The sequence below is a fragment of the Rhinichthys klamathensis genome, unplaced genomic scaffold, assembly GCF_029890125.1.
Source record: "Rhinichthys klamathensis goyatoka isolate OS25496 unplaced genomic scaffold, OSU_Roscu_1.1 h1tg000053l_1, whole genome shotgun sequence".
Taxonomy (NCBI): Eukaryota; Metazoa; Chordata; class Actinopteri; order Cypriniformes; family Leuciscidae; genus Rhinichthys; species Rhinichthys klamathensis.
Window position 1 is genome coordinate 780,885 of NW_026606598.1, and position 23,091 is coordinate 803,975.

At 37.3% G+C, this 23,091-nt stretch overlaps 1 protein-coding gene across 2 annotated transcripts; it reads right to left on the reverse strand.

Moving 5' to 3' along the window:
* Positions 1–433: 433 nt before the first annotated feature.
* Positions 434–22,547, reverse strand: sfxn5a (sideroflexin 5a). Of its 2 annotated transcripts, none has more exons than XM_056248027.1 (14): positions 22,425–22,547; positions 17,564–17,632; positions 17,402–17,479; positions 16,986–17,012; positions 16,679–16,733; positions 13,768–13,793; positions 13,617–13,670; positions 13,470–13,526; positions 11,922–11,987; positions 10,247–10,337; positions 6,243–6,358; positions 6,062–6,147; positions 3,108–3,225; positions 434–832 (listed from the first exon to the last, which is right to left on the reverse strand). In XM_056248027.1, exons 1-14 carry the CDS (start codon positions 22,479–22,481, stop codon positions 821–823), a joined length of 912 nt encoding a protein of 303 aa, XP_056104002.1. In that variant the 5' UTR covers positions 22,482–22,547; the 3' UTR covers positions 434–820. The 2 variants fall into 2 exon arrangements, with proteins under 2 accessions (XP_056104002.1, XP_056104001.1); XM_056248026.1 differs by lacking the exon at positions 434–832 and adding an exon at positions 1,683–2,265.
* Between the last annotated feature and the right edge of the window lie 544 nt (positions 22,548–23,091).

Below are 23,091 nucleotides of genomic sequence, written 5' to 3' on the forward strand. Positions count from 1 at the left end.
AAATTCTGGCAACCACAGCTGCAGGTTTTTTATGATTATTAATATTTTTAGGTAAATTTCACAGATCTTTTTTTTTTTTTTACAGTGTGAACTGCTTTAAGCACAGTGGTGTAATGGAGAACCCATGGTAGGTAAACAAAAGCTTGTTGATGTAGAGAGCCACTCTAGTGGAACATGCTTGGCTGCTCGCTGCAAGAACTCAGTCTTCTGGGTTAACAAACTATGTTATGTTGTTGCAAATTGAAAGGATGCAGTAGAAAAATGTATCTTATGACAAATTACTGAATATATGACAAGTGCAAGTGTGACACTACACAGTGGGTGCATGTACTACAAGTAACTACACCAACACTGGAACAACGAAAATGGTATTTTATGAAAAGTAGCTATATTTTGATAATTCTTTTATTGTTTTTTTCTGAAGATGAGAATAGATAAGCCAGTTCTGTCTGTCACAGGACAGATTATATTCTCATAGACCTGATTCGGTCATAACTCGATTTTGACAAGATGTTTTGTCTTTACAGGGCACTGTTGTGCTCACAGGAAATCCAATTTTAATTAGGCAAAACCCCATAAAACCATTTTTATCTTGATTTTGAAATTAAAGCAAAAACTAACAAAAAGGTAATAATAAGCACCAATGTTACCCTCATTAATCCGGTCGTGTGCATGTTGTGCAACTGTTTCTGTGTATGGCAGTCTAGCACGGTTAATGATTCTACATGCGGCTTCATGTCATGTCTCTCCTCACTACTGCCCACTGTGATCTGTTCCCGTGACAACCAGGTAGAAAAACACACAGGTCCACTCCCTCACTCTAGCGATGGATCTAACGATAAAATAGAAGTTTACAGGAAACATTTTACAGCCCTGTCAAAGGAACTCAAACACATCCAAATAAAAGAAGAGATGTAATCATCTAAAAACAATAGAACGAATGGATGGAAGAGGAAGAAAGTAAAGCAGGAATTGTAGACTTGTGTGCATTGTTTCCATTCATTAACCATGCTAATAATGTTTTAAAGGATTTCTATGCATTTCCTCGAACAAAGCCAAAAGGCAAAAGCATGTGATTTTATCGTACATTTGAGTGCTTGTACCTAATGCATTGAAAAAATTGTAGATAAAATCCAGTCTTATAAAGTATGTTAGCACTAACTTGTATTAAACAGTTATAGAATAATCTTTCTGTAGCAATGGTGCATATTCTGCTATATATTATATATATATATAAATAGTGCTGTCAAATCGGTTAATCGTGATCGCATTAATCGCATCTAACATTAAAAGTCTGTGTATATATTTGTGTGTGTGTATTTATGTGTATATATACACACACGTGTATATATATATATATATATATATATATACACACACAGTATGTGTGTGTATGTCTATATATAATATAATATATATATATATACACATACACACATATTTACAAAATCTTATGTTAAACGCGATTATTCCCGATAAATCGATTTGACAGCACTGTATATATATATATATATATATATATATACACACACATTATACACACACACACTCACGCATTCCTCAGACTACAGTTGCTGTAGTAAAAAGAGAAACAAAATTAATATGATAATGACAAAAATGTAACAAATAAGGTTAAGTAATATAGATCATAACATAGAATATATATTTTATATATCTTTTTCATTTGTGAATGCATTATTATATTTTTTAAATTTCAGTTACATTCCTATTCATTCTGAGAATGATTTGTGGTTCGTAAAGGAATTATGAGAAAATAACACAAAGGCAGCTGAATTCTGTGTAAACAACATTTTTTCCTAATTACAACAGTTTAAAATGTCAAAACTGGTTATTTATTGTTTTGAGACAATTACTTTGCAAACATTATAGTTACAGGCAGTTAGTACAGAACTGTTTGTGTGAGAAGGCTGATAATTATGTAAAATTGTAAGTAGATCAGAGGGAAATTCAAATATCCTCTATTTGCCACTGCCATGTTCAAGTACAAGGCAAGAGGATGATTAGCACTATGGTGTGAGTCTGCCTCTGTGTGTGGCTGGGAGAGGATTCACACACAGCAGGAACAATCCCGTGAGACGCAATCAAAATTTGCATTTTTACTGTTCGCATTAGAGTTTTACAGTGAAGGACAAAGACATTAGTTGCTAGGTGTCAAGCATTTACTGGTTAAAGACCCTTGTTGTAGGTCAGGATCTTGCACTCTGTTGCAGCAGAGATCTCTGGCTCTAGCTCTGACACGTGGATCTGAGAGACAGAAAGCAGGTGCAGTCAAAACACTCTTCAGGTCAGCGTTTACAGCTCCATTAAATCTTTATTAAAATGCTAATTTATCTCTCAATTATATTCATTTAATTCAGCTTCAGCAGGAACAGAAAAACAACACGTATATTAAAAAGCGGCAGGATAAGGTTGTAAAATAAAATCACCTCATATGAATCTGCTGTTTTGATTACGGAGTGTTTTTATTTTTGTACTGACATTAAGATTCAGATCTTTTGGCTACAGTGAGACAACCATTCACAGCAATCGTTAAGTCATTAAGATGTTTAAAATATTTCGTCAAATGAGAATTAAAAGTGTGCCATGTCTTTCCAGCCTCGAGCATTTTTCACAGTCAAAACTGACACTTCTGCCATCATAAAAAGCTAAAACGAAGCAGCGAGCACTGGTAAATATCCAAACCAGGGCCAAAACTTGCAATATTTTGCTCAGAAACAGATGGCAATGAGTGTGTGAGTGTGTGAGGCAGAATCTGAAACAGACATCCTGTGGGGTGTGAAAAGGTGGGGGTGGGGGGGGGGGGCAGGAGTGGAGTTTTTTGGGAGCGTTCGTCTGGAACCCTCGGAAAAGTGTAAAGTGGGAGCGAGAGAGTGAGAGGAGAGGAGGAGGGGAGGGGTGGGAGAGGAATAGAAGTAGTTGGCAGCACATATGTCTGCAGTTCAGTAACCATATGGATGAACAGCTTAATAAACACCATTTTAAACCATAACCGTCTTCATGGCAGACAAAGAGAGGGGACGGAGAGAAAGTGAGAGGGAGAGCGAGAGCGGATGGATGGATGGAGGGAGGCGTGTGCGAGCGCTCACCTGACTGTTTTGGGGGAACAGGCTGATGGCAACAGGCAGCGCCAGGCCGAATGCAGAGAGACACACCATGCTATGAACAGGCAGCGCAAGACGAGGGTGCTTCTGCAGTGGAGGGAGCCTAATGCACAAACACCCACACAAATGCACACGTTATTGGCAGAACACACACCGAACTCTGAAAATCATGAGCATTCCCACCATTATTGTTATTGAACTGGCTCGCTGACACTTAGGAACTGCTGTGCGTGATTGGTCTCTGACACCTCCCCCTTCCCTCCCTGGCCGCAGTGTGTGTGGGGGGTTGTGGGATAGCATGCTCTGCAGGAGTTCTCCAGAGTAGCCCTGTTTTAATGAAGCCAGCGACTGCTTAATGATGACTTCATCAACACATACGCATGATGAGCTTTAATTGGCCACCAGACACACTCTCTGTGTGCGCATGCTTGTGTGTATGTTAGGGAGAGAAAAGCTGCGGTGAGAAGGATCAAAGTACGTTAAAGACCTTTTATCGTGTCCATCAACTGCTCTAAATAAATCACTCATCTGTCACACTTACGTGAAGAGGTCAAAGCCAAACTGAAGTGACAGAGAGCAAACCGTAGTGCTGACTTCACACCAAATATACACATAGGAATTCAATGTTTAATCCACTAAGATGAATTGATCGGGGTGATGTATCCTTTGCTGCTTACGATATTAGGGATGCACGATATTTATTTTCATGTTACGAACAAGAACCGATAAATGGCCGTAAAATTTCTGTACAATTCTTTGTTTGTTTTTTAAACAATGTAAACTAATAGGCTACTAAAAACTAAATTCCATTTTAAATGCTACAAGTGAACTTACAGTGTAAAAACTGGAAATTCATCTTGAGATTAGCTAAAGATTATATTTAACAGTTTTATTATCCACACTATTGTGTTGCTTAACAGCGGAATTTAATTTTGTTTGCATCTTTGATTATTATCTTCCTGTTCATCACTGTAAAAAGCTGCTTTGAAACAATCTGTATTGTATTAAGCGCTATATAAACAAAGGTGACTTGACTTATTAAATTATTAGTGTTTTTGAAGATTATTTTTAAGTGGGTATTAGATGGCAAAGGTATTATTTTTTTTCAAAGTAAAAATGGCATTCACAATTAAATCAATTATTTTTTTATATTATTACAATTATTTAACTCTACTTCTAGAAAATGAAGAACAAAGAATGCACATCAGGTGTATTTAGCTTTTTATGTTTTTGATAAATTTATGAAAATGTACCGTCAACACATGTTGATTCCATTGATTCCGCAATGTTTCTCACATACACCCGACTCGTAAACTCGGAGCTCAAAGAAAATCCTACGTTTCTCACTCATAATTTCCGACTTTGTTCTGGCATTCATGTGCGCTCAACTCGTAACCACGATCTTTCCGGCACCATTAGGCGGTACCTTCATGTAAAAATGCCGTCAATAAAGCCGCTGACTGTTCAGCAAAGCAGCTGCCTTCGGACAAAGCAAGAGAAATAGGTGAAAGGTTGAAACACCACACATATATCACACAGACTCCACTCAGCGCTCTAATTAATCAAGGATACCCCTGCCACTCGGTCTCACTCTTAAAGCAGTGACCCTCCTGCATCACTGTTCTTGCTCCATTGAGAGCCAGTGAGGGTGAGCTGACAGTCAGCATAGCAGAGGACAACTCACCATTTACTGCTGCTCACACACAGACACACCTACACACACACACACACATAACCGTACACACCTGTGAATCAGAGCAGCAAGAATTTGAGGAGGTTGCAACATAGTCTATCAGTCATAAAACCTAACAAATTCTATTGAAGAGTCCATCCCATACATACAATGAGGCCCAGAAGTCACAGAGCAAGTGAAAATGAGTGTTTGCCTTATATAATTTGATATAAAAGGAATTATATTATCAGCATAGCAATTTGAGTAGTTATAAAACTTTTTTTCCCAAACATTTTCCCTAAGACTTCTTTAAACGTAAGTTTAAATGGAAGAAAATCAGAGATTTTTAATGTGGACTCCAATGTCACATAGCCTACTACAGGACAGATAGTCAGACACTAAATATATAGTTAATATAAGAGCTAAAATCTCATTCCAAAGTGTCATAAAAGTAGATAAACTACTGGTTAAATGCGCTCAGTTAAAATTTTTTGAAAGGAGTCTCTGAAGCTCACCAAGGCTGTATTTATCATACTGAAAATCCAGTAAAAAGAGTAATGTTTTGAAATATTATTACAATTTAAAATAAAGGTTTTCTGTTTTAAATGTATTTTAAAAGCTGGCAAAGCTGAATTTTCAGCATCATTACTCCAATGTTCGGTTTCACATGATCCTTCAGAAATCATTCTAATATGCTGATTTTCTGAAATAGAAATCTTTTGTATCATTATATATGTTTTTACAGTCACTTTTTAATAATTTATGGACCTTTAATGCACCTTTCTAAATGAAACTATTCATTTCTTTCAACAAAACAAAATTTTGTAGAATGCTGACAGTAGTCAATGTGACCTGTGACTATTTTAACTATATTTTTAACTTAAGTCATTCTGACCAATCAAATAAGAATATTGAAGTTGCACAAAGTATATTTAAGAGCTGTGGTAAAGGGGCAAGATTTTATTGTGATTTTATGGCTTCTGAAGCATATTGTATGTTTCTGAATACAACTGTCCACTGTTAAGGAACTTTTATAAATCATATTTTGAGCTTGACATCCAAACATCTTTTTTTTGTGTGGCATTTTGCATTTAATTTTTATGTTAGCTACTCCTTTAAACACATACACAAATGTGTTCACATCAAACTGTGAAATAAAAATATACCAGGACATATGGTTCATATTAGTGTGTGAATTCCCGAGGTGACGGTGCTGTAAAAATAACTCTGAAGTCTGAAATATCAAATTCACAAGATTTTCTCTGACCTCTCCAGTATGGCCATTACTAAAGGCGGCAGCAGGAGAACAGGCATGGGCAGCACGACACGTGTCAGGGATGTCTCCATCAAAGCCTGAACAAAAAGACATTTATCAGAGCAGAACTCATCTCTGTCATTTGCTAACAACCTTTCCCTTAAGTTAACACATGCAAAATGTCCATACTCACATGCCTGGCAGCCAGCTTTGAGGTGCCCACCACATTGCCTTTGTCGTCCAGTACACTGATGCCCTCTGATAGCTCGGTGTGACGCATCAGCAAAACATTACACACATTGGCACTTGCTAAATGAAGATAGAATTGCAGTTAGAAAACAAAGGGACTTCCATTTGATGCCCAACTTCTCCTTATTTGGATCCAACACAGACAACTGATTATGATTGAAGAGAGAATCGTGTGAACTTGACTCTCTTTGTACTGTCACTATCCCTGATACGTTTTGAAACAAGAAAACACACACACAAATGTAAGAGGCAGTCAATGGATGAATGTTGCAGTGCATTTGTTTAACTTAGGGGAGAATAATGGGGTAAGCTGTGCAATTTAATTTTTAAATTGTCCTCTAGGCCAGGAGAAATGAGACAGAACTAATATACCCAATTATATTTCAGAATATATCCTTTCAATTAGAAGAAAGCTTCTATAAAGTTGGACCATAGAAAAAAATTGTAAGGGGAAAGCTGTCACGTGAAGGGAAAGATAAATCACTGGGAAGACATTAACAATTTCCATTTGAAATAAAAAATATAAACATAAGTCCTTATTTAGCAGAAGACAACTTACCATTTACTGCCACACATCAGTTAACATGAACTAACAATGAAAAATATTTCCAAAGCATTTATTAATCTAGGATAATGTTAATCTCAACATTTAATAATACATTATTAAAATCAAAAGTTGTTTCTGTTAACATTAGTTAATGAACCTGGACCAACACAAACTAACAATGAACAGTTGTATTTTTATTAACTTATGTTAACAAATATTAATAAGTATGGTAATGAATGTATCGTTCATTGTTAATGAATGTTAGTTAATGCATTAACTAACCTTAACTAATGGAACGTTATTGTAAAATGTTACCATATCTAGTTCAGTCACATGGTACAAGCTGATTGGCCTCTGCTGATCTTGCAGCCAATGAGATTGCTTGCCTACCATTTAAATAGTCTGGTTCATTCTTTGCTGTAAGCTAGTCCTTTCAGAGTTCCTCAGAAACCCTCCACCTCCCCCAGCTCCACCTGCCTACAGTAGATCTGCTACGGGATTTATATATCTTACATGCTCACAGCAGCATGATTGTGTATCTATTAGCAGTAGAAAATCCATACTTGCTCTGCAGCAGCAGTGTAGCAGATCTAGTCCGCCAAGACCAAATACATGAACACTGCCATATTCAATAAGAAGCTAAAACTGTTCTGAGAGTTATCATGATTGCTAATATACACTCACCGGCCACTTTATTAGGTACCCCATGCTAGTAACGGGTTGGACCCCCTTTTGCCTTCAGAACTGCCTCAATTCTTCGTGGCATAGATTCAACAAGGTGCTGGAAGCATTCCTCAGGGAGTTTGGTCCATATTGACATGATGGCATCACACAGTTGCCGCAGATTTGTCGGCTGCACATCCATGATGCGAATCTCCCGTTCCACCACATCCCAAAGATGCTCTATTGGGTTGAGATCTGGTGACTGTGGAGGCCATTTTAGTACAGTGAACTCATTGTCATGTTCAAGAAACCAATTTGAAATGATTAGAGCTTTGTGACATGGTGGAAGTAGCCATCAGAGGATGGGTACATGGTGGCCATAAAGGGATGGACATGGTCAGAAACAATGCTCAGGTAGGCCGTGGCATTTAAACGATGCCCAATTGGCACTAAGGTGCCTAAAGTGTGCCAGGAAAACATCCCCCACACCATTACACCACCACCACCAGCCTGCACAGTGGTAACAAGGCATGATGGTTCCATGTTCTCATTCTGTTTACGCCAAATTCTGACTCTAACATCTGAATGTCTCAACAGAAATCGAGACTCATCAGACCAGGCAACATTTTTCCAGTCTTCAACTGTTCAATTTTGGTGAGCTCTTGCAAATTGTAGCCTCTTTTTCCTATTTGTAGTGGAGATGAGTGGTACCCGGTGGAGTCTTCTGCTGTTGTAGCCCATCCGCCTCAAGGTTGTGCGTGTTGTGGCTTCACAAATGCTTTGCTGCATACCTCGGTTGTAACGAGTGGTTATTTCAGTCACTGTTGCCCTTCTATCAGCTCGAACCAGTCTGGCCATTCTCCTCTGACCTCTGGCATCAACAAGGCATTTCCGCCCACAGAACTGCCGCTCACTGGATGTTTTTTCTTTTTCGGACCATTCTCTGTAAACCCTAGAGATGGTTGTGCGTGAAAATCCCAGTAGATTAGCAGTTTCTGAAATACTCAGACCAGCCCTTCTGGCACCAACAATCATGCCACGTTCAAAGTCACTCAAATCAACTTTCTTCCCCATACTGATGCTTGGTTTGAACTGCAGGAGATTGTCTTGACCATGTCTACATGCCTAAATGCACTGAGTTGCCGCCATGTGATTGGCTGCTTAGAAATTAAGTGTTAACGAGCAGTTGGACAGGTGTACCTAATAAAGTGGCCGGTGAGTGTATATATATATATATATATATATTGCTGATTTTACCTTGACATGCAGAGTTTTTAGCAATACATTTGCTAGATTGGGGGTGACACATCTTACCCCACTGCTATGCACTAAACTAACAGAACTATAGAACTAACAGAACAAATTAGAGTACTAATAATCTGTTAGAGAGTCACCGCCTGTGAATATTGAAATAAATGCAATCAAAACTGGAAAACATTCTTGATCTGGAACGTCTGCGTTAAGAGGGGTTAACTGGATATAAAACAAATAGTTTCATATGGTCATGTCAAAGTGCACACATGAATTACAAGCGTAAAAATGATTAGAATAATGATTTACTTTCTGGCATTATCATCTGTGGCATGTGGTGAGATTGGTGTGTGTGTGTGTGAACAGAGAAATAAAGAAAGCCTGAAGCATTTTTAATTTACAGACCTTGTGTTGTGAGTTATCAGTGTTCAGTGCTGCAGTGTTGTGGGGCTGAGTTAATTGGGTGAGGAAATAGCTATTCACCTCTGAGGGGTTCAGACCCAGGCCAATTAACCACACACACACACAATGTATGGATAACAATTAAAAACATATGCATACTAAATTTTACAAAGAATGAAGCCCTGCTTTAGGTCACCATATTGATGCCAAAAATCATTATAAACTGTCTTTATATAGGCGCTGATTCCAAGTGTATCATTTTGAGGTTAATAAAAATGATACACGAATGCTGTTTTACATCAAATTATCACAAATAATTGTGAACGCAAAAAACTAAAGCAAAATAAAATCCAAGGCAAATATGTTTCCACTGCGTTTCATTAGCTGTGTTTAATTGCCTTTTATAACTAAACACTGAAAAACAACAACAACATGGCGGCCTGGAGACAAGGAGCCCAGTGCTAACACAGAGAGCACTTTAGGCCTAATTAACCAATTAGAGAGCGGCAGCCGAGAGCTAACAAGGTCCCGTTACTCCAGTCCAGAGAGGTGAGGGGGGAACCTGCTGATTTAATTAAAGGGGTGGGGTGGGGGACGAAAACAATTTAATTACAGCCAAGGATCCCCAAGGCATTGTGGGACAGTCTCCCTCAGCCCCTCTGGACCTGTTTGAGCCTCAGCACGCTAATGGAACACTGAGATAACATTTCAGCAGCGTCCCCCTCTGACAACAGGATCAGTCAAAACACAACATGAGAACACACAACAATAAACAAACGCTCGAGGGTTAATGAAAGTCTGAACCAATGCTCATTTAGAAATTGAGTGTCATTACAAATGCAAAGACGTGAGCTTTCAGACAGCAAAAGAGCTGATAGAAAACGGCATGCATTAATTAATATCGTACATTACAGAATCAATCATTTTATGTTTTACTAATCAGCAGTTTAGCAAGACCACATGACAGGAAGCCGCTGCTTGATTTCTGTCATAAACACATAAGGGGAGAGTAAGTGGTGCGGGAAATCAAGCTCACATTAATCGCTAACACGTACATAAATACACTCTCACACACATGCACATACCAACGGCAGGGAACGGGATGAACCTCTGGACCAGGATTCTTGTAGCCGGACTGAAATGCTCAGCTTTCTTAATAAGAATATTCAGCCCCACCTGTGCACATAATTACATTTAATTTTAGTATTTTTATTTAAAAAATGTTTTTTAAATGTGTGTTTTTTTTTTGTTTTTTTTTTGCACACATGAATTACAAGCGTAAAAATGATTAGAATAATGATTTACTTTCTGCCATTATCATCTGTGGCATGTGGTGAGATTTTTTAGTATTTTTATTTTAAAAAATGTTTTTTTAATTTTTTTTTTTTTTTTATAAATACTTTTAACATGATACATGTTTACATTTGTAGTTTTGGGTCAGTAAGATTTTTTCTTATAATTATTCAGCAGAGGCATATAAACTGATTATATGAGTGAGAGACAAAAGTGAGAGTAATAACTTTTATAGTGTTACAAAATATTTCTATTTCAAATAAATGCTGTTCTTCTGACCTCTCTATTCATAAAAGAGACCTTAAAATGTACCACAAAAATATTAAGAACACTGATATATTATTATTATTACTAATATACTATTACAACATTGACAATAATAATAATAATACATGTTTCTTGAGCAGCAAATCATCATATTAGTATGATTTCTGAAGGATCATATTGCACCGAAGACTGGAGTAATGATTTGCATCACAGGAATTAGTTACATTTTAAAATATATAAAAAATGATAAAATATCTATTTTAAAATTAATTGTAATAATATTTTACAATGTTACTGTTCTACTGATTTGTAATCAAATAAATGCATCCTGGGTTAGGATAACAATTTTTCAAAAACATATATATATACATATCTTACCAACCCCAAACTTTTGAACTGTAGTGTGTATATCATTTTTATTAGAAAACAATTTTTTTTTTTTTTTTAATTATTCGACTTTAAGCGCCCATGAACACAACTGATTATTTTTTTCCATGTCTTCAAATTCAAACACAAATGAAAAACAGAAACATGTGCCTAATGAAACAATGAAATCTTACATTAATCTAATATGGCAAATATTACACGTGAAGTCAAAGACGTTATGGTGACAATGAATACACATTTGTTTTCATAGTGACCTTAAAAAACTCCCAGTGGGCTTTATGACAGGCCGTGACAGGCTATGCCAAGTTGTTTCTGGTCTCGCCTTGTGAGTCTCTGGTCATCTCTGAGAGCCCGTCTAACAAACATCTGAGAACATAACCCATTCACATCCCTTCCCTTCTCAGCAGGGGTTTTCAGAGGGATTGTAGTTTTAATTAGTGCCCCCCTCCCGCATTTCTCACAGGCATGGGGCCATTTGTAGTTGTCGTCACCATGGTTCTGCTTGTCATGCCCCTGGGCATCAAACTGCCACCCAGCAGGGCAGCTAATTGGCTCTAGAGGACACATGGGCGTGACTAGAAGGATATGCAATTCAGCAAAGTCAAATACAGCATCGGGCTCTGTGTGCCTATGTGATGCTATTAGACTCCATCAGTTTGCTTATTAAAATTAAATTCACATAGTACTAGAAAAGTCATGGATATAATCTCTGTTAGCGTGAAATGGCAATTCAAAATTTAAGATTCAAAAGAGAATTCTTTCTACACATCAAGTTACGTAATACAATTTTGTGTAGTAGACATGTGAACTCACTGCAATAGTAACTGCACTGCTGACTGCACCAAGATAACCCTGGAAAAATGTAGACATTGGTGTGGGCTGAAAACAAACAAAACAAAACAAATTAATTAAAATTTTAATTTATTATGGCATTTTTGGTAACACTATCCATGAAGCCTGTATTTATAATGCATTTTAAGTGTACTCTTACGGCATTATAATGCATGAATAATGCCTTACAAAAACAAAAACGAGTATCACTTTACAATAAGGTCTAATTTGTTAGGTCTAACTAAAGTAAATGCATTAATTAACTTGAACTAATCAGAGTGATTTTACAGCATTTATTACTTTTTATTAATGTTAGTTAATAAAAATAAAACTGTTGATCACAGTGCAGTTTGTTAACTGATGATAACAGATACAAATTTTGATTTGAAAACGTATTAGTAAATGTATAAATTAACATGAACTAAGATTAATAATTGCTAAAAGTTTTGTTCATCATTAGTTCATGTTAACTAATGTAACTTAACATTAACAAATGAAACCTTATTGTAAAGTATTACAAAACATAGCCTACATGTTGTATCGTATCATCGATTGTAACAACAGCTATAATACCTTTTAATTACATATGGGCTATAACTTGCAATGCCAAGATGTGAGACTTACAATCCATTATAACTATGGGAACTATAATCCATTATAATTTAAGTGGTTATAACATGGTGTTCATTGTGTTTTTATATTACCTTACTCCTAAAAGTTATAACCACAAGTATTATAATGTGTTATAACAGTTTTTACGATTATTCATAAGATGATACAACACAGTATAATTTGAATTTTAGTACGTCCAGTTCCAAAATTCTGAAGTCAATGGATTTTTTTAATGGACTTTTGGTTAAATATCTGAAATATGGTCTGTGGTTAACAATCTCAAGACATTTTCATGTTTTATTTTATGACATAAAATACATCCATAATACCATCTTGTGATTTTTTTAATGCTTATACTTTTTAAACTGTGTTGCTAACAAGTGGTTAAATGGGTTGCTGAGGACAAGTTGAACAGGTAAACCCATCTACTCACTAGTCCGCTTTCACAGTCTCGGTGTGTTTATAATCACGCTCTTGCAAACTATTCTACCTCAAACTTTCAGGGAAAATGTTTTTTAAATTAAAACTGAAAGAGTCTTTAGAAGCTTGATGGTGTTGATGGCGTTTAAGTCATGTGACAGTGGTACAGTTCCTTTATAGCCTAGTTTCAGCTTTTTACTTGTATTTAGGCCTCAAAAAGTTGTGTTCATATGTGAAGAATATTATGATGAACAAAATGCGTAAGAATCATAAACTTGTGTTGGTCACAGAGCTTATTTTCTGCAATAATCTAAAAACCAATGTAAAGATCCGGTTTTGTCGAGGGAACCAGGGTGATGCTAACTTATGGGTTGGCCTACAAAATATATTATCTCTGCAACACTCGTTTCATTTCTTTTTAATAACTTTAGTTTGCATGTAAACATAAAATATGCCATGTCGTATGTACTGTTCAAAATTACATTAGTTTCACCATACCTTAGTTGCATTACGGTTGCAGTAGTTGACACAGGCGTTGTGACTCTGGTTCAGCCACTGTGAGAAACAGTGAGAATGAGTTCACAGTAAAGCGAGCTTGAGGTTAAAGTCAAGCATAAAGACCAGAAAAACACGTGTGTACCATACCTGCCAGAAGATGGTGGAAGCAAATGTCTGATTGGGTAAAAGAAGTCCCACAACCTATAAATTGAGGAGTGAGTGATTTGACATTGATTTCATGTTAACATTTGGTGACCAAGACAAGGAAATTTTGAATTTTTTTTCCACATTTACCTACCACTGGAGTACCAAAGGGCACAAAACCTGAAAGAAAAAGGAAAAAAATGTGCCAACACAAGGAATAGGAAGGAGATGATTTCAGGAGAGAGAAAAAAAAGTCCTTGATTCAATAATGGAATAATACTAAGAATGTACACTGAACAAAATTATAAACACAACACTTTTGTTTTTGCCCACATTTTTCATGAGCTGAACTCAAAGATCTAAGACTTTTTCTATGTACACAAAAGGCCTATTTCTCTCAGATATTGTTTACAAATCTGTCTAAATCTGTGTTAGTGAGCACTTCTCCTTTGCCGAGATAATCCATCCACCTCACAGGTGTGGCATATCAAGATGCTGATTAGACAGCATGATTATTGCACAGGTGTGCCTTAGGCTGGCCACAAGAAAAGGCCACTCTAAAATGTGCAATTTTACTGTATTGGGGGGTCAGAAAACCAGTCAGTATCTAGTGTGACCACCATTTGCCTCACGTAGTGCAACACATCTCCGTCACATAGAGTTGATCAGGTTGTTGATTGTGGCCTGTGGAATGTTGGTCCACTCCTCTTCAATGGCTGTGCGAAGTTGCTGAATATTGGCAGGACCTGGAACATGCTGTTTAATACGCCGATCCAGAGCATCCCAAACATGCTCAATGTCCGGTGAGTATGCTGGACATGCAAGAACTGGGATGTTTTCAGCTTCCAGGAATTGTGTACAGATCCTTGCAACATGGGGCCGTGCATTATCATACTGTAACAATGGCACAACAATGGGCCTCAGGATCTCGTCACGGTATCTCTGTGCATTCAAAATGCCATCAATAAAATGCACCCGTGTTCGTTATCCATAACATACGCCTGCCCATACCATAACCCCACCGCCACCACTCGATCCACAACGTCGACATCAGCAAACCGCTCACCCACACGACGTCATACATGCTGCCTGCCATATGCCCTGTACAGTGAAAACCAGGATTCATCCACGAAGAGAACACCTCTCCAAAGTGCCAGACGCCATCGAATGTAAGCATTTGCCCACTCAAGTCGGTTACGACGACGAACCGCAGTCAGGTCGAGACCCCGATGAGGACGACGAGCATGCAGATGAGTTTCCCTGAGACGGTTTCTGACAGTTTGTGCAGAAATTCTTTGGTTATGCAAACCGATTGTTGCAGCAGCTGTCCGGGTGGCTGGTCTCAGACGATCTTGGAGGTGAAGATGCTGGATGTGGAGGTCCTGGGCTGGTGTGGTTACACGTGGTCTGCGGTTGTGAGGCCGGTTGGATGTACCGCCAAATTCTCTGAAACGCCTTTGGCTTATGGTAGAGAAATGAACATTCAATTCAAGGGCAACATCTCTGGTGGACATTCCTGCAGTCAGCATGCCAATTGACCAATGGCTAAGCCACGCCCCCTCCACTCACTCGGACAAACAGTCAACATTCGGTGACAGGCGCTATGGCAGCTGTCACAGTAGGAGACATTTCACAGGAGGCAATTGATGATTTTTGGAGACAGAAAGATTATTTATCATCTCGAAGTCACCAAAAGGGCATTAACTATGCATTGGAGGGTTATATTAATAATTTTATTGTTGAGAAGGTCGATGAAAAGCTTCAGCTCCAGGCAAAAATGTACAGGTCACAGTGTAAACGTGATAAACCGCATCTCGTTGCCATCACCATCTCAGACAACAAGATAGAGGATCAGCATAGTTCATGCACTGCAGTATTTACATGAATCATTCAGCACAACATTGCTAACATTTGTTATCTGGGTTATTTACATACGTTTATATACGTTAATGAAGCTAAGTGACATGATGTACAACGCAGCTAGAAACTAACGTTACGTTAGAGATGTTAAAGATAACGTTCAAATACGTTGTTGACTTAGAACAGATGTAGACATCCTTGTTTAATTCTTATTTAATTTATCCACGTTTCGTTGGTGTTGTGGTCTAACGTTACCGCATAACTTAATCCAGAGCAGACACTTATCTCGGTTGAGATGTTTGGGAAAGGGTAAAAAATACACACCGTCGCCCAGCCTCTCGGGATACCGAGTGTCGGAGTTGCATGTACCCCATGCACACCGTTTGACCATTTTAAACTTAAAATGACAAGAAGAAACATAAAAACGAATGAAAACTGACTAACTGCAATGCATTTCAATGGATGTGGAAGCAGAGAATGTCCGAGTGTATTGGGTTAGCTATGTGCACTGATTGGCTCATCGCGTTTGGGGGCGTGGCTTAGCCATAGGTCAATTGCACGCTCCCTCAAAACTTGCGACATCTGTGGCATTGTGCTGTGTGATAAAACTGCACAGAGTGGCCTTTTATTGCAGGCAGCCTAAGGCACACCTGTGCAATAATCATGCTGTCTAATCAGCTTGATATGCCACACCTGTGAGATGGATGGATTATTTTGGCAAAGGAGAAGTGCTCACTAACACAGATTTAGACAGATGAGTGAATATGCTGGATCAGGCCACAGAAGTACATTTCAAGCCATGTTTGGTTTAATAATCAGAATTATAGTCTCTCATATGACATTATGACTTTATTACTGACCTTTAACAGATTAACAAAATCCTCATTACTCATAAAGATAGCATTGTTCAGAGGTAGCCATCATAATTGTCAGGCAGGTCTCTCCCTATCTGTTCCCTCTTTAAATAGTAGTGTTAACAGAAGACTAAAATACTCCTATTTCTGAGTGGCCCAACAACACTTCCAGACAGCAGGAGGTAGAGGGTTTAATCAGAGCCCAGCTGAGTGTGACCTTTGCCAACAGATCGGTCCAGAGAGACCCCCTACCACCAACCTCTAGTCTCCAGAGCTGGTAACAAGCAGAAAACTGCCTACCACCCATGACACACACACACACACACACGGAAAACACACTCACACCCTTACCTGACATGCGAAAGGGCATGGGGATCTTCTCTCCTGTGTCTGGATGGATGATGGCCTGAGGACATAATGAATCCACAGACAGCAGACAGGATGAAGAGGAGAAAACGAGAGAGAATAAGAGGTGAGATCGGACTGATGGGAGAATTACCATGCTGAGGTTCTCCGCAATTCTCCTCTCATTACACCACTATTCAGAACCACAGCTTGCGAGTGTGTGTCACACTGCGCACGAAGATGTTGAGTGATTTGAGCAGGTTCTTTCATCATAGGAACCCGTAAAAAGGCTTTCAACACTGTTCACACTCACCTGTTTAATCTTCTGTGCTTCCCAAAGCTATGCGAAAAATAGAGAGAAACATGCATGAAACATACTGTACATGAAACATTCTTTACAACTGAACTGTCAAATTCTGATAATTTGATTGTTTGAATTCTTCTATTCTGCTTACATTCTCATTAGCTATACACACTCTTTAAATACACTCTTTAATTGGCATATATGGTTCCATGAATAGCCTTTTACATCCATGGAACCTTTTCATTCTTCATAGTGATTATTAGATTATTAAAATGTTCTTCACAAAAAAAAAAATGGTTCTTTTAAGATTTGTTTGCAGAAAGGATCTTTGGGGAATCTAAAATAGTTCTTATGTGGCATCACTGTGAAAACCCCCATTATTTTAGGAGTGTACCAAATATACTTTTAATGGGCCCCAATCTTACCTGTACATTAGTTACACCTGGAGGCAGATTTCCATTTTTGAATTGATCCAGAAGTTTCATACATTCATTTAAATGTTTCTAAAATAAAAAAAGAGAAAACAGCATTCACAGATAAACTATCAAATCAATTGAGGCTTACGGTTTAAGGAGACTCTTGCTTACCTCTGAAACAAAGAGCGTTCGAGGGTCGATCACATTCAAGAAGTGTCTTAATCTGCCAGAAAATGAACCCTGAAGTAACAAGGAAACATCAAGAAATAAACCAATAAAATGCACTCCATTAACATGTTGGGAGTTTCAAAACGCTCTCATGGCAATTCAGAACTACATTTTGGTGAACTGGTGCCTAATTCATATACATTTTTCATACAATCTGCTTATGCTCCCCTAAAGGTTAGGTTTAGGGGAGGACCATCATGCTTGCTTTTCCCCTAAAAAATCGTGGGTTTTCATACGAATCACATGGAACGGATTTAAACGAAATTGTCACCTTGTAAAATAGTTCCGTTTTCTCATAAAAATCATTTGGAAGTTAAAGGCTTATAGATCGTTTAAAGATCTTAGAAGTTGAGGAGAGAATGCAATAAAAGAAGTAAAATCATCATAAAAACACACTTGTTTAAAGAATATTAATAATATCATCTAATATATTTTGTAAGTTAAACATCTGCAGTGCAGTGCATACCTGGTTTGTTAAGTTTAAAAATGCAATAGAGATAAATACAGCATTGGAAACATAGGAAAAGTAAGACAATGTTGTATTTTATGTCTTCCTTTTTACTGAGTATAGTAGTGGATCTATTTAACTGTTTAAAATGGGATTGTGTGATAATCTAAGGCATTTGGCATTATATTTTAAAACGACAATGACAAATAATCAGATATTTGTCGCAGCTTATTTGCACTAACCCTATAACTACCATATCTTATAAACTAAACTATCTTGTATTATTTGTTGCTTAATTTTAAGCTTGCGATTGTTTAGATTGATTTGTTTATTTATTTATTGTGTGAAGAAAAAAAAACTGATTCCCCCCTAAAGAATCCAATGAATTCTAAAAAATACTAAGTTACAGGCAACTCATCTTGAGGGGCAGGTTTGTGTGAAACAAGAACAGTTCTCCCGAGAATAATAAGCATGATTATTAATAATCATATGTTCACAATTTCTTTAAATTTTTCAACAAATTATTTCTGAGGTCCCAGAAACTTTCTCCAGATGCGGGAGTCAGCTGCTGAAGCAGACTCTGACACCAGGGCCGAACCAGTTGTTTTCGCACGCCAGGTGTGTCCGCCTCATTATGCGTGCGCACCAACTGCTGCTGGCTGATCTGTAGACCTAAAAAAACTTCTTCCAATGCAATTAAAATGTTCAAATGTGTGTGAGAGAGAAAGATTTGAAGATTTCAAAGCAGCACACAACATATTCTCTGTTTATCACATCTAACAGGCGGCCCTTTACACATATGAAGGACGGTATATCCGCTAGAGCAATAACAGCAGATGTGAATTATCTGTATTAAATAAATAAATGAATAAATAAATTACCTCTCAATTCCTCTTCCTCTGAGGTTAAAGTTATTGAGTCACTAATGCATATAAAATGGCTTAAATTGTTTTTTGTCGCAGTGAATGTTCGAGTTTCCACATGTTTTAATAGAGTAGTGTTGCTAATGAACTTGCTTTGGCACAAAACAGTTGACGATGCTTTATCTCTTCATATTTGATGCTGAAGTTTGAAAAGAATAAAATGAGGCCGGGGTGTGAATTATAAGGGTCTGGGGCCTGACCTCAAGTAAAACCTAACCACTAAAGACTGTCAAGAAAAAAAAAATGTTTGCAAAGGGTCTCTAAATATATAGTTTTTACATACAAGAAATATTTATATATATATATAAAAAAGTCACTCTGAAAAAAGTAATCTGATTACGTAACTTTTGTTACTTATAATGCGTCACCCCCAACACGATGTCGATGTGTTATATATATATATATATATATATATATATATATATATATATATATGCAAGTTATAATCAGATTACTTTTTTCAAAAGTAAGCATGCATTTATTCACCTCACTTGCACAAAAACACATTCAGTATTCCTCAAAATTAATAAAAACTGTAAAATTAACCAAAGTCTTTGCCTCTGACCTTCGATGCTCCAATTCAACCATACTAAAATGACTTTAACATCACATTTGTGTTTCTTTTTTTTCCTTTTCATTGCTTAAGTAAGTCTTCTCCTGCCTCCTATTCTTTTGCAATTCAGAATGACAGAACAGAACCACTGAAAGGTTTGTTTGAGCTGCGCCCTTTTATATTGTTATTAAAAAACAAACAAGCAAGCCCAGCCCAGAGAAAAATTAATGCAAAACTAACATTAGCTACTTTTCATAAAAAAATAACTAAGCAAAAGTTTGTTACTTTTGTAAGTAACTCAATATTGTAACGCATTACTTTTAAAAAATAACTTTCCCCAACACTGTGTGAGTGTGTGTGTACCCTTTTGTGTATATACTATATATACTTTTGTGGCTGTGTTTTGTTGAAGATAGGCCTATATAATGTAGCCACAAGAGTTAGATTACAAGTTAATCAGGGCATACTAGACAGAAGTTGCGAACAGGGGCCAGTTGCATAAACATAACCACTAAGTTATACTGAATAAGAAGATACAGAAGGTATCTTATTCAGTATAACTTATAACAGAAGGAAAGATACAGAAGTATCAGAGAAAGAACTAGTAGGCTATTAAATAGCTTTTTCCCCACAGCTGTTAGACTGCTTAACCAGAGAACGTGATTTGAAATTATTTATGTATTTTATTCTTTTATTCTTTTTCTAGTGTATTTTAGTATATTTATATTTAAATTGTGCTTTTTTGATTAGTTACTATTGCACTGAATTACTGAGTGGTGGATGTGTGAAACACAATTTCGTTTTTATGTACACCATGAAAATGACAAATAAAGGAATCTCAATACTGACAATGAAAACAAAATAGACGATTCCTAAATTCCTATTTTGATGGAATATTGCAGTATTTATTATAAAATATTTTTAACCATAGACTTCATTATTTTCTGCAAAACTCATTTATCCTTGTAATCTTTAATCAAAAATAACTTCCCCTCCCTCTTGCAGAGACATCAGGCTTGTTTGAGATGAGCACAATCTGCGCAGAACCGATCACCGGTGATCAGCGCGAGATGCATGTGATGTCAATGTGTCCGAGTGCGGTCCGCCTTGCTCTGATGTCATGCCGACGTATGTCAAAAAACTCTCGCGAGCGCAAGGCGCACGTGTCGGATTCTGCAGTCGCGCGCAGTTGCTCTCCACCGACTGCGCTGATCAAAAGCATGATGGGAAACCACTTGCTGACGACACAGCTTAATGCTCATTGGTTTAAACAACCGTGATGTATTGTTCTCTTTTTAAAATGTTTGATTTCAAAACTCTGATATCATGTTTTATGTGTATAAATTATGTGTGGATATATTCCCAAACTCTCTGACAGTGTGATCTATGTGATGTAATTTTTATGATTTTCTTTAAATAAAAACACATGTCTGTATTAAAGAAAAAATGACTGATAAACACGTAGTAGGCCTATTTAAAATGGAATTAAATAAGTACTTTGGGTGTCTTCATTATATTTATTTTCATATATAAGCAACAAAACTTAAATTACATCCAGTTTATTAGCCACACCGTGCACGAGCGTGAATCCCGCGATATCCGCCTGATCTCACAGGTCTCTGATGATCCACTGCGAGAAGAGAGATCTGTCCGGCTTGCCTGCGCTTTCTTCACTCCTCCTCTCACTGCAGCCGCCTACTCTCGACTACATTTCAGGCGAGGCAAGGCGCATCTCAAACAAGCCTATCTTTTCTCTCTGATGACGTTTTTACTGGCGCGAGGGCGGGACAACCTGTCACTCACATGACATCACAGCAATATCAAACCACAAGCACTACATTTTTTCTAGTTCGAAAATCCGTTTCACTCGGATATACGTCAATACAATCTTAAAAATAAAGTTTTTTTATTGGCATCAATGGTTCAATGGAACCTTTCCATTCCACAAAATATTCTTTATAGTGGAAAAAAAGGTTCTTTAGATTATCATAATGCTTTTTGCACCAAGAAAAAATGGCACTTTTAAGACCTGTTCACTCAAAGGTTTCTTGGGGAAACAAAAATGATTCTTCAATGGCGCTGCGAAACCCCGCTTTTGGAACCATTATTTAGCTAGAGTATAGGGAGAAAAGACTACCGCAACTTTTTTCCGTTTCGTGCCGAGCAGCTAACCACGGTGTAATCAGTCTTACTTTCCAGATTTAAACTAGATTAAAATCTTTTTACGTAACTGACCTTAAAAAGTTATGAAAGGTTTTGAAGAAAAAATTATGACTAACTTGTAAGACTAGTCTAAGCAGTTTATGCAACCGGCCACTTAAATCGGGTACGCCTTATGAAGTAACCATAGCAACAGTATTCAATTGGTACAAGACGTGCATGTACTGTCGTCATTTTTCACAAGAAGTTAAAAAATATATTGTAGCTATATGGGCATTTTGGGTGCTATAGCACAATACATAAACATAAATTAACTTAAAGTGCTGACCCATTGTTTTGAGGATATACTATTGTATTTCTGCCAATAATCTAAAAATGTGTATTCTAGGCAACAACATAATTTATCCCATTTTGCAAAGTAGTTATGTCACCAACAGAGGTCACTGTTAATGCGACTGTCACTGAACCAGAGTGTGAGGGAGGGAGGCGGAACAAGCGAACACTGCAGTGCACTGTTAGGATTTGATTTGGTTTAGTTTTAGCGAGTAAAGTAAACGGCAGCTCATTCGAGCAGCAAAATCCGATTCCCCTTAAACAATTCACTTGAAGTATTCTGTCTCCAAAGTCAAACCCGTCTGCAGTGAGCCTGAAGAAATCCACCAGATACAAAAACACGAAGGTCTCACATTCGTAAATGGACTGGGTCGGATTGATATTTACCTGATCAAACCGAGACTCGCCGAGTCTAAACGGAGGGCACACAGTCGATTCAGCCATGGCAGGTTTTGCATTCAATAAAGCTGTTTTACTGAGCTCTGAAACTAGAGTAGACTTCCCTCAGAGTGGGCGAGTCATCGTATCGATGCATTTTGGGTAATGTCGTTTTCTAACCTATGACAGGTCAAAGGATAAATCCATAGGATAAATCACCCTGATGAAAGCTTGTTTCCGCCCATAGACTGTAGGTTTCCGCCACAAAATAAAAAATTAAAAAGGTGACTTTTTAAAAAAAATATATAAATTTAATTTCAATTTACGAGTTATAAAGTCAAAATGCGTGATGCAATTCTGAGGGTGAAAAAAGTCAGAATTCCGAGATGTAAACTGGCCTATTTTTTTTACAGTGTCAGAAACAAGCTTCCACAGATGGATGACGTTTGAAGAGTAGTTTTAAGATTAGTCATAAACGTCAGTAAAACATTGCTTTCCTTTTATTAATAAATTAGTTAATTATTAAATGAATCATTAAAAATTTCAATCGCCTTAACTAGGCTACATCATGTGGTTCAGTTTAGTCATTATGACCTTGTTATTGCACAGGGTGTGACATATAGCTACATAATTTGTTTATACAAGATAGTCATTCCACAAATGTCTTGTCTAGAAG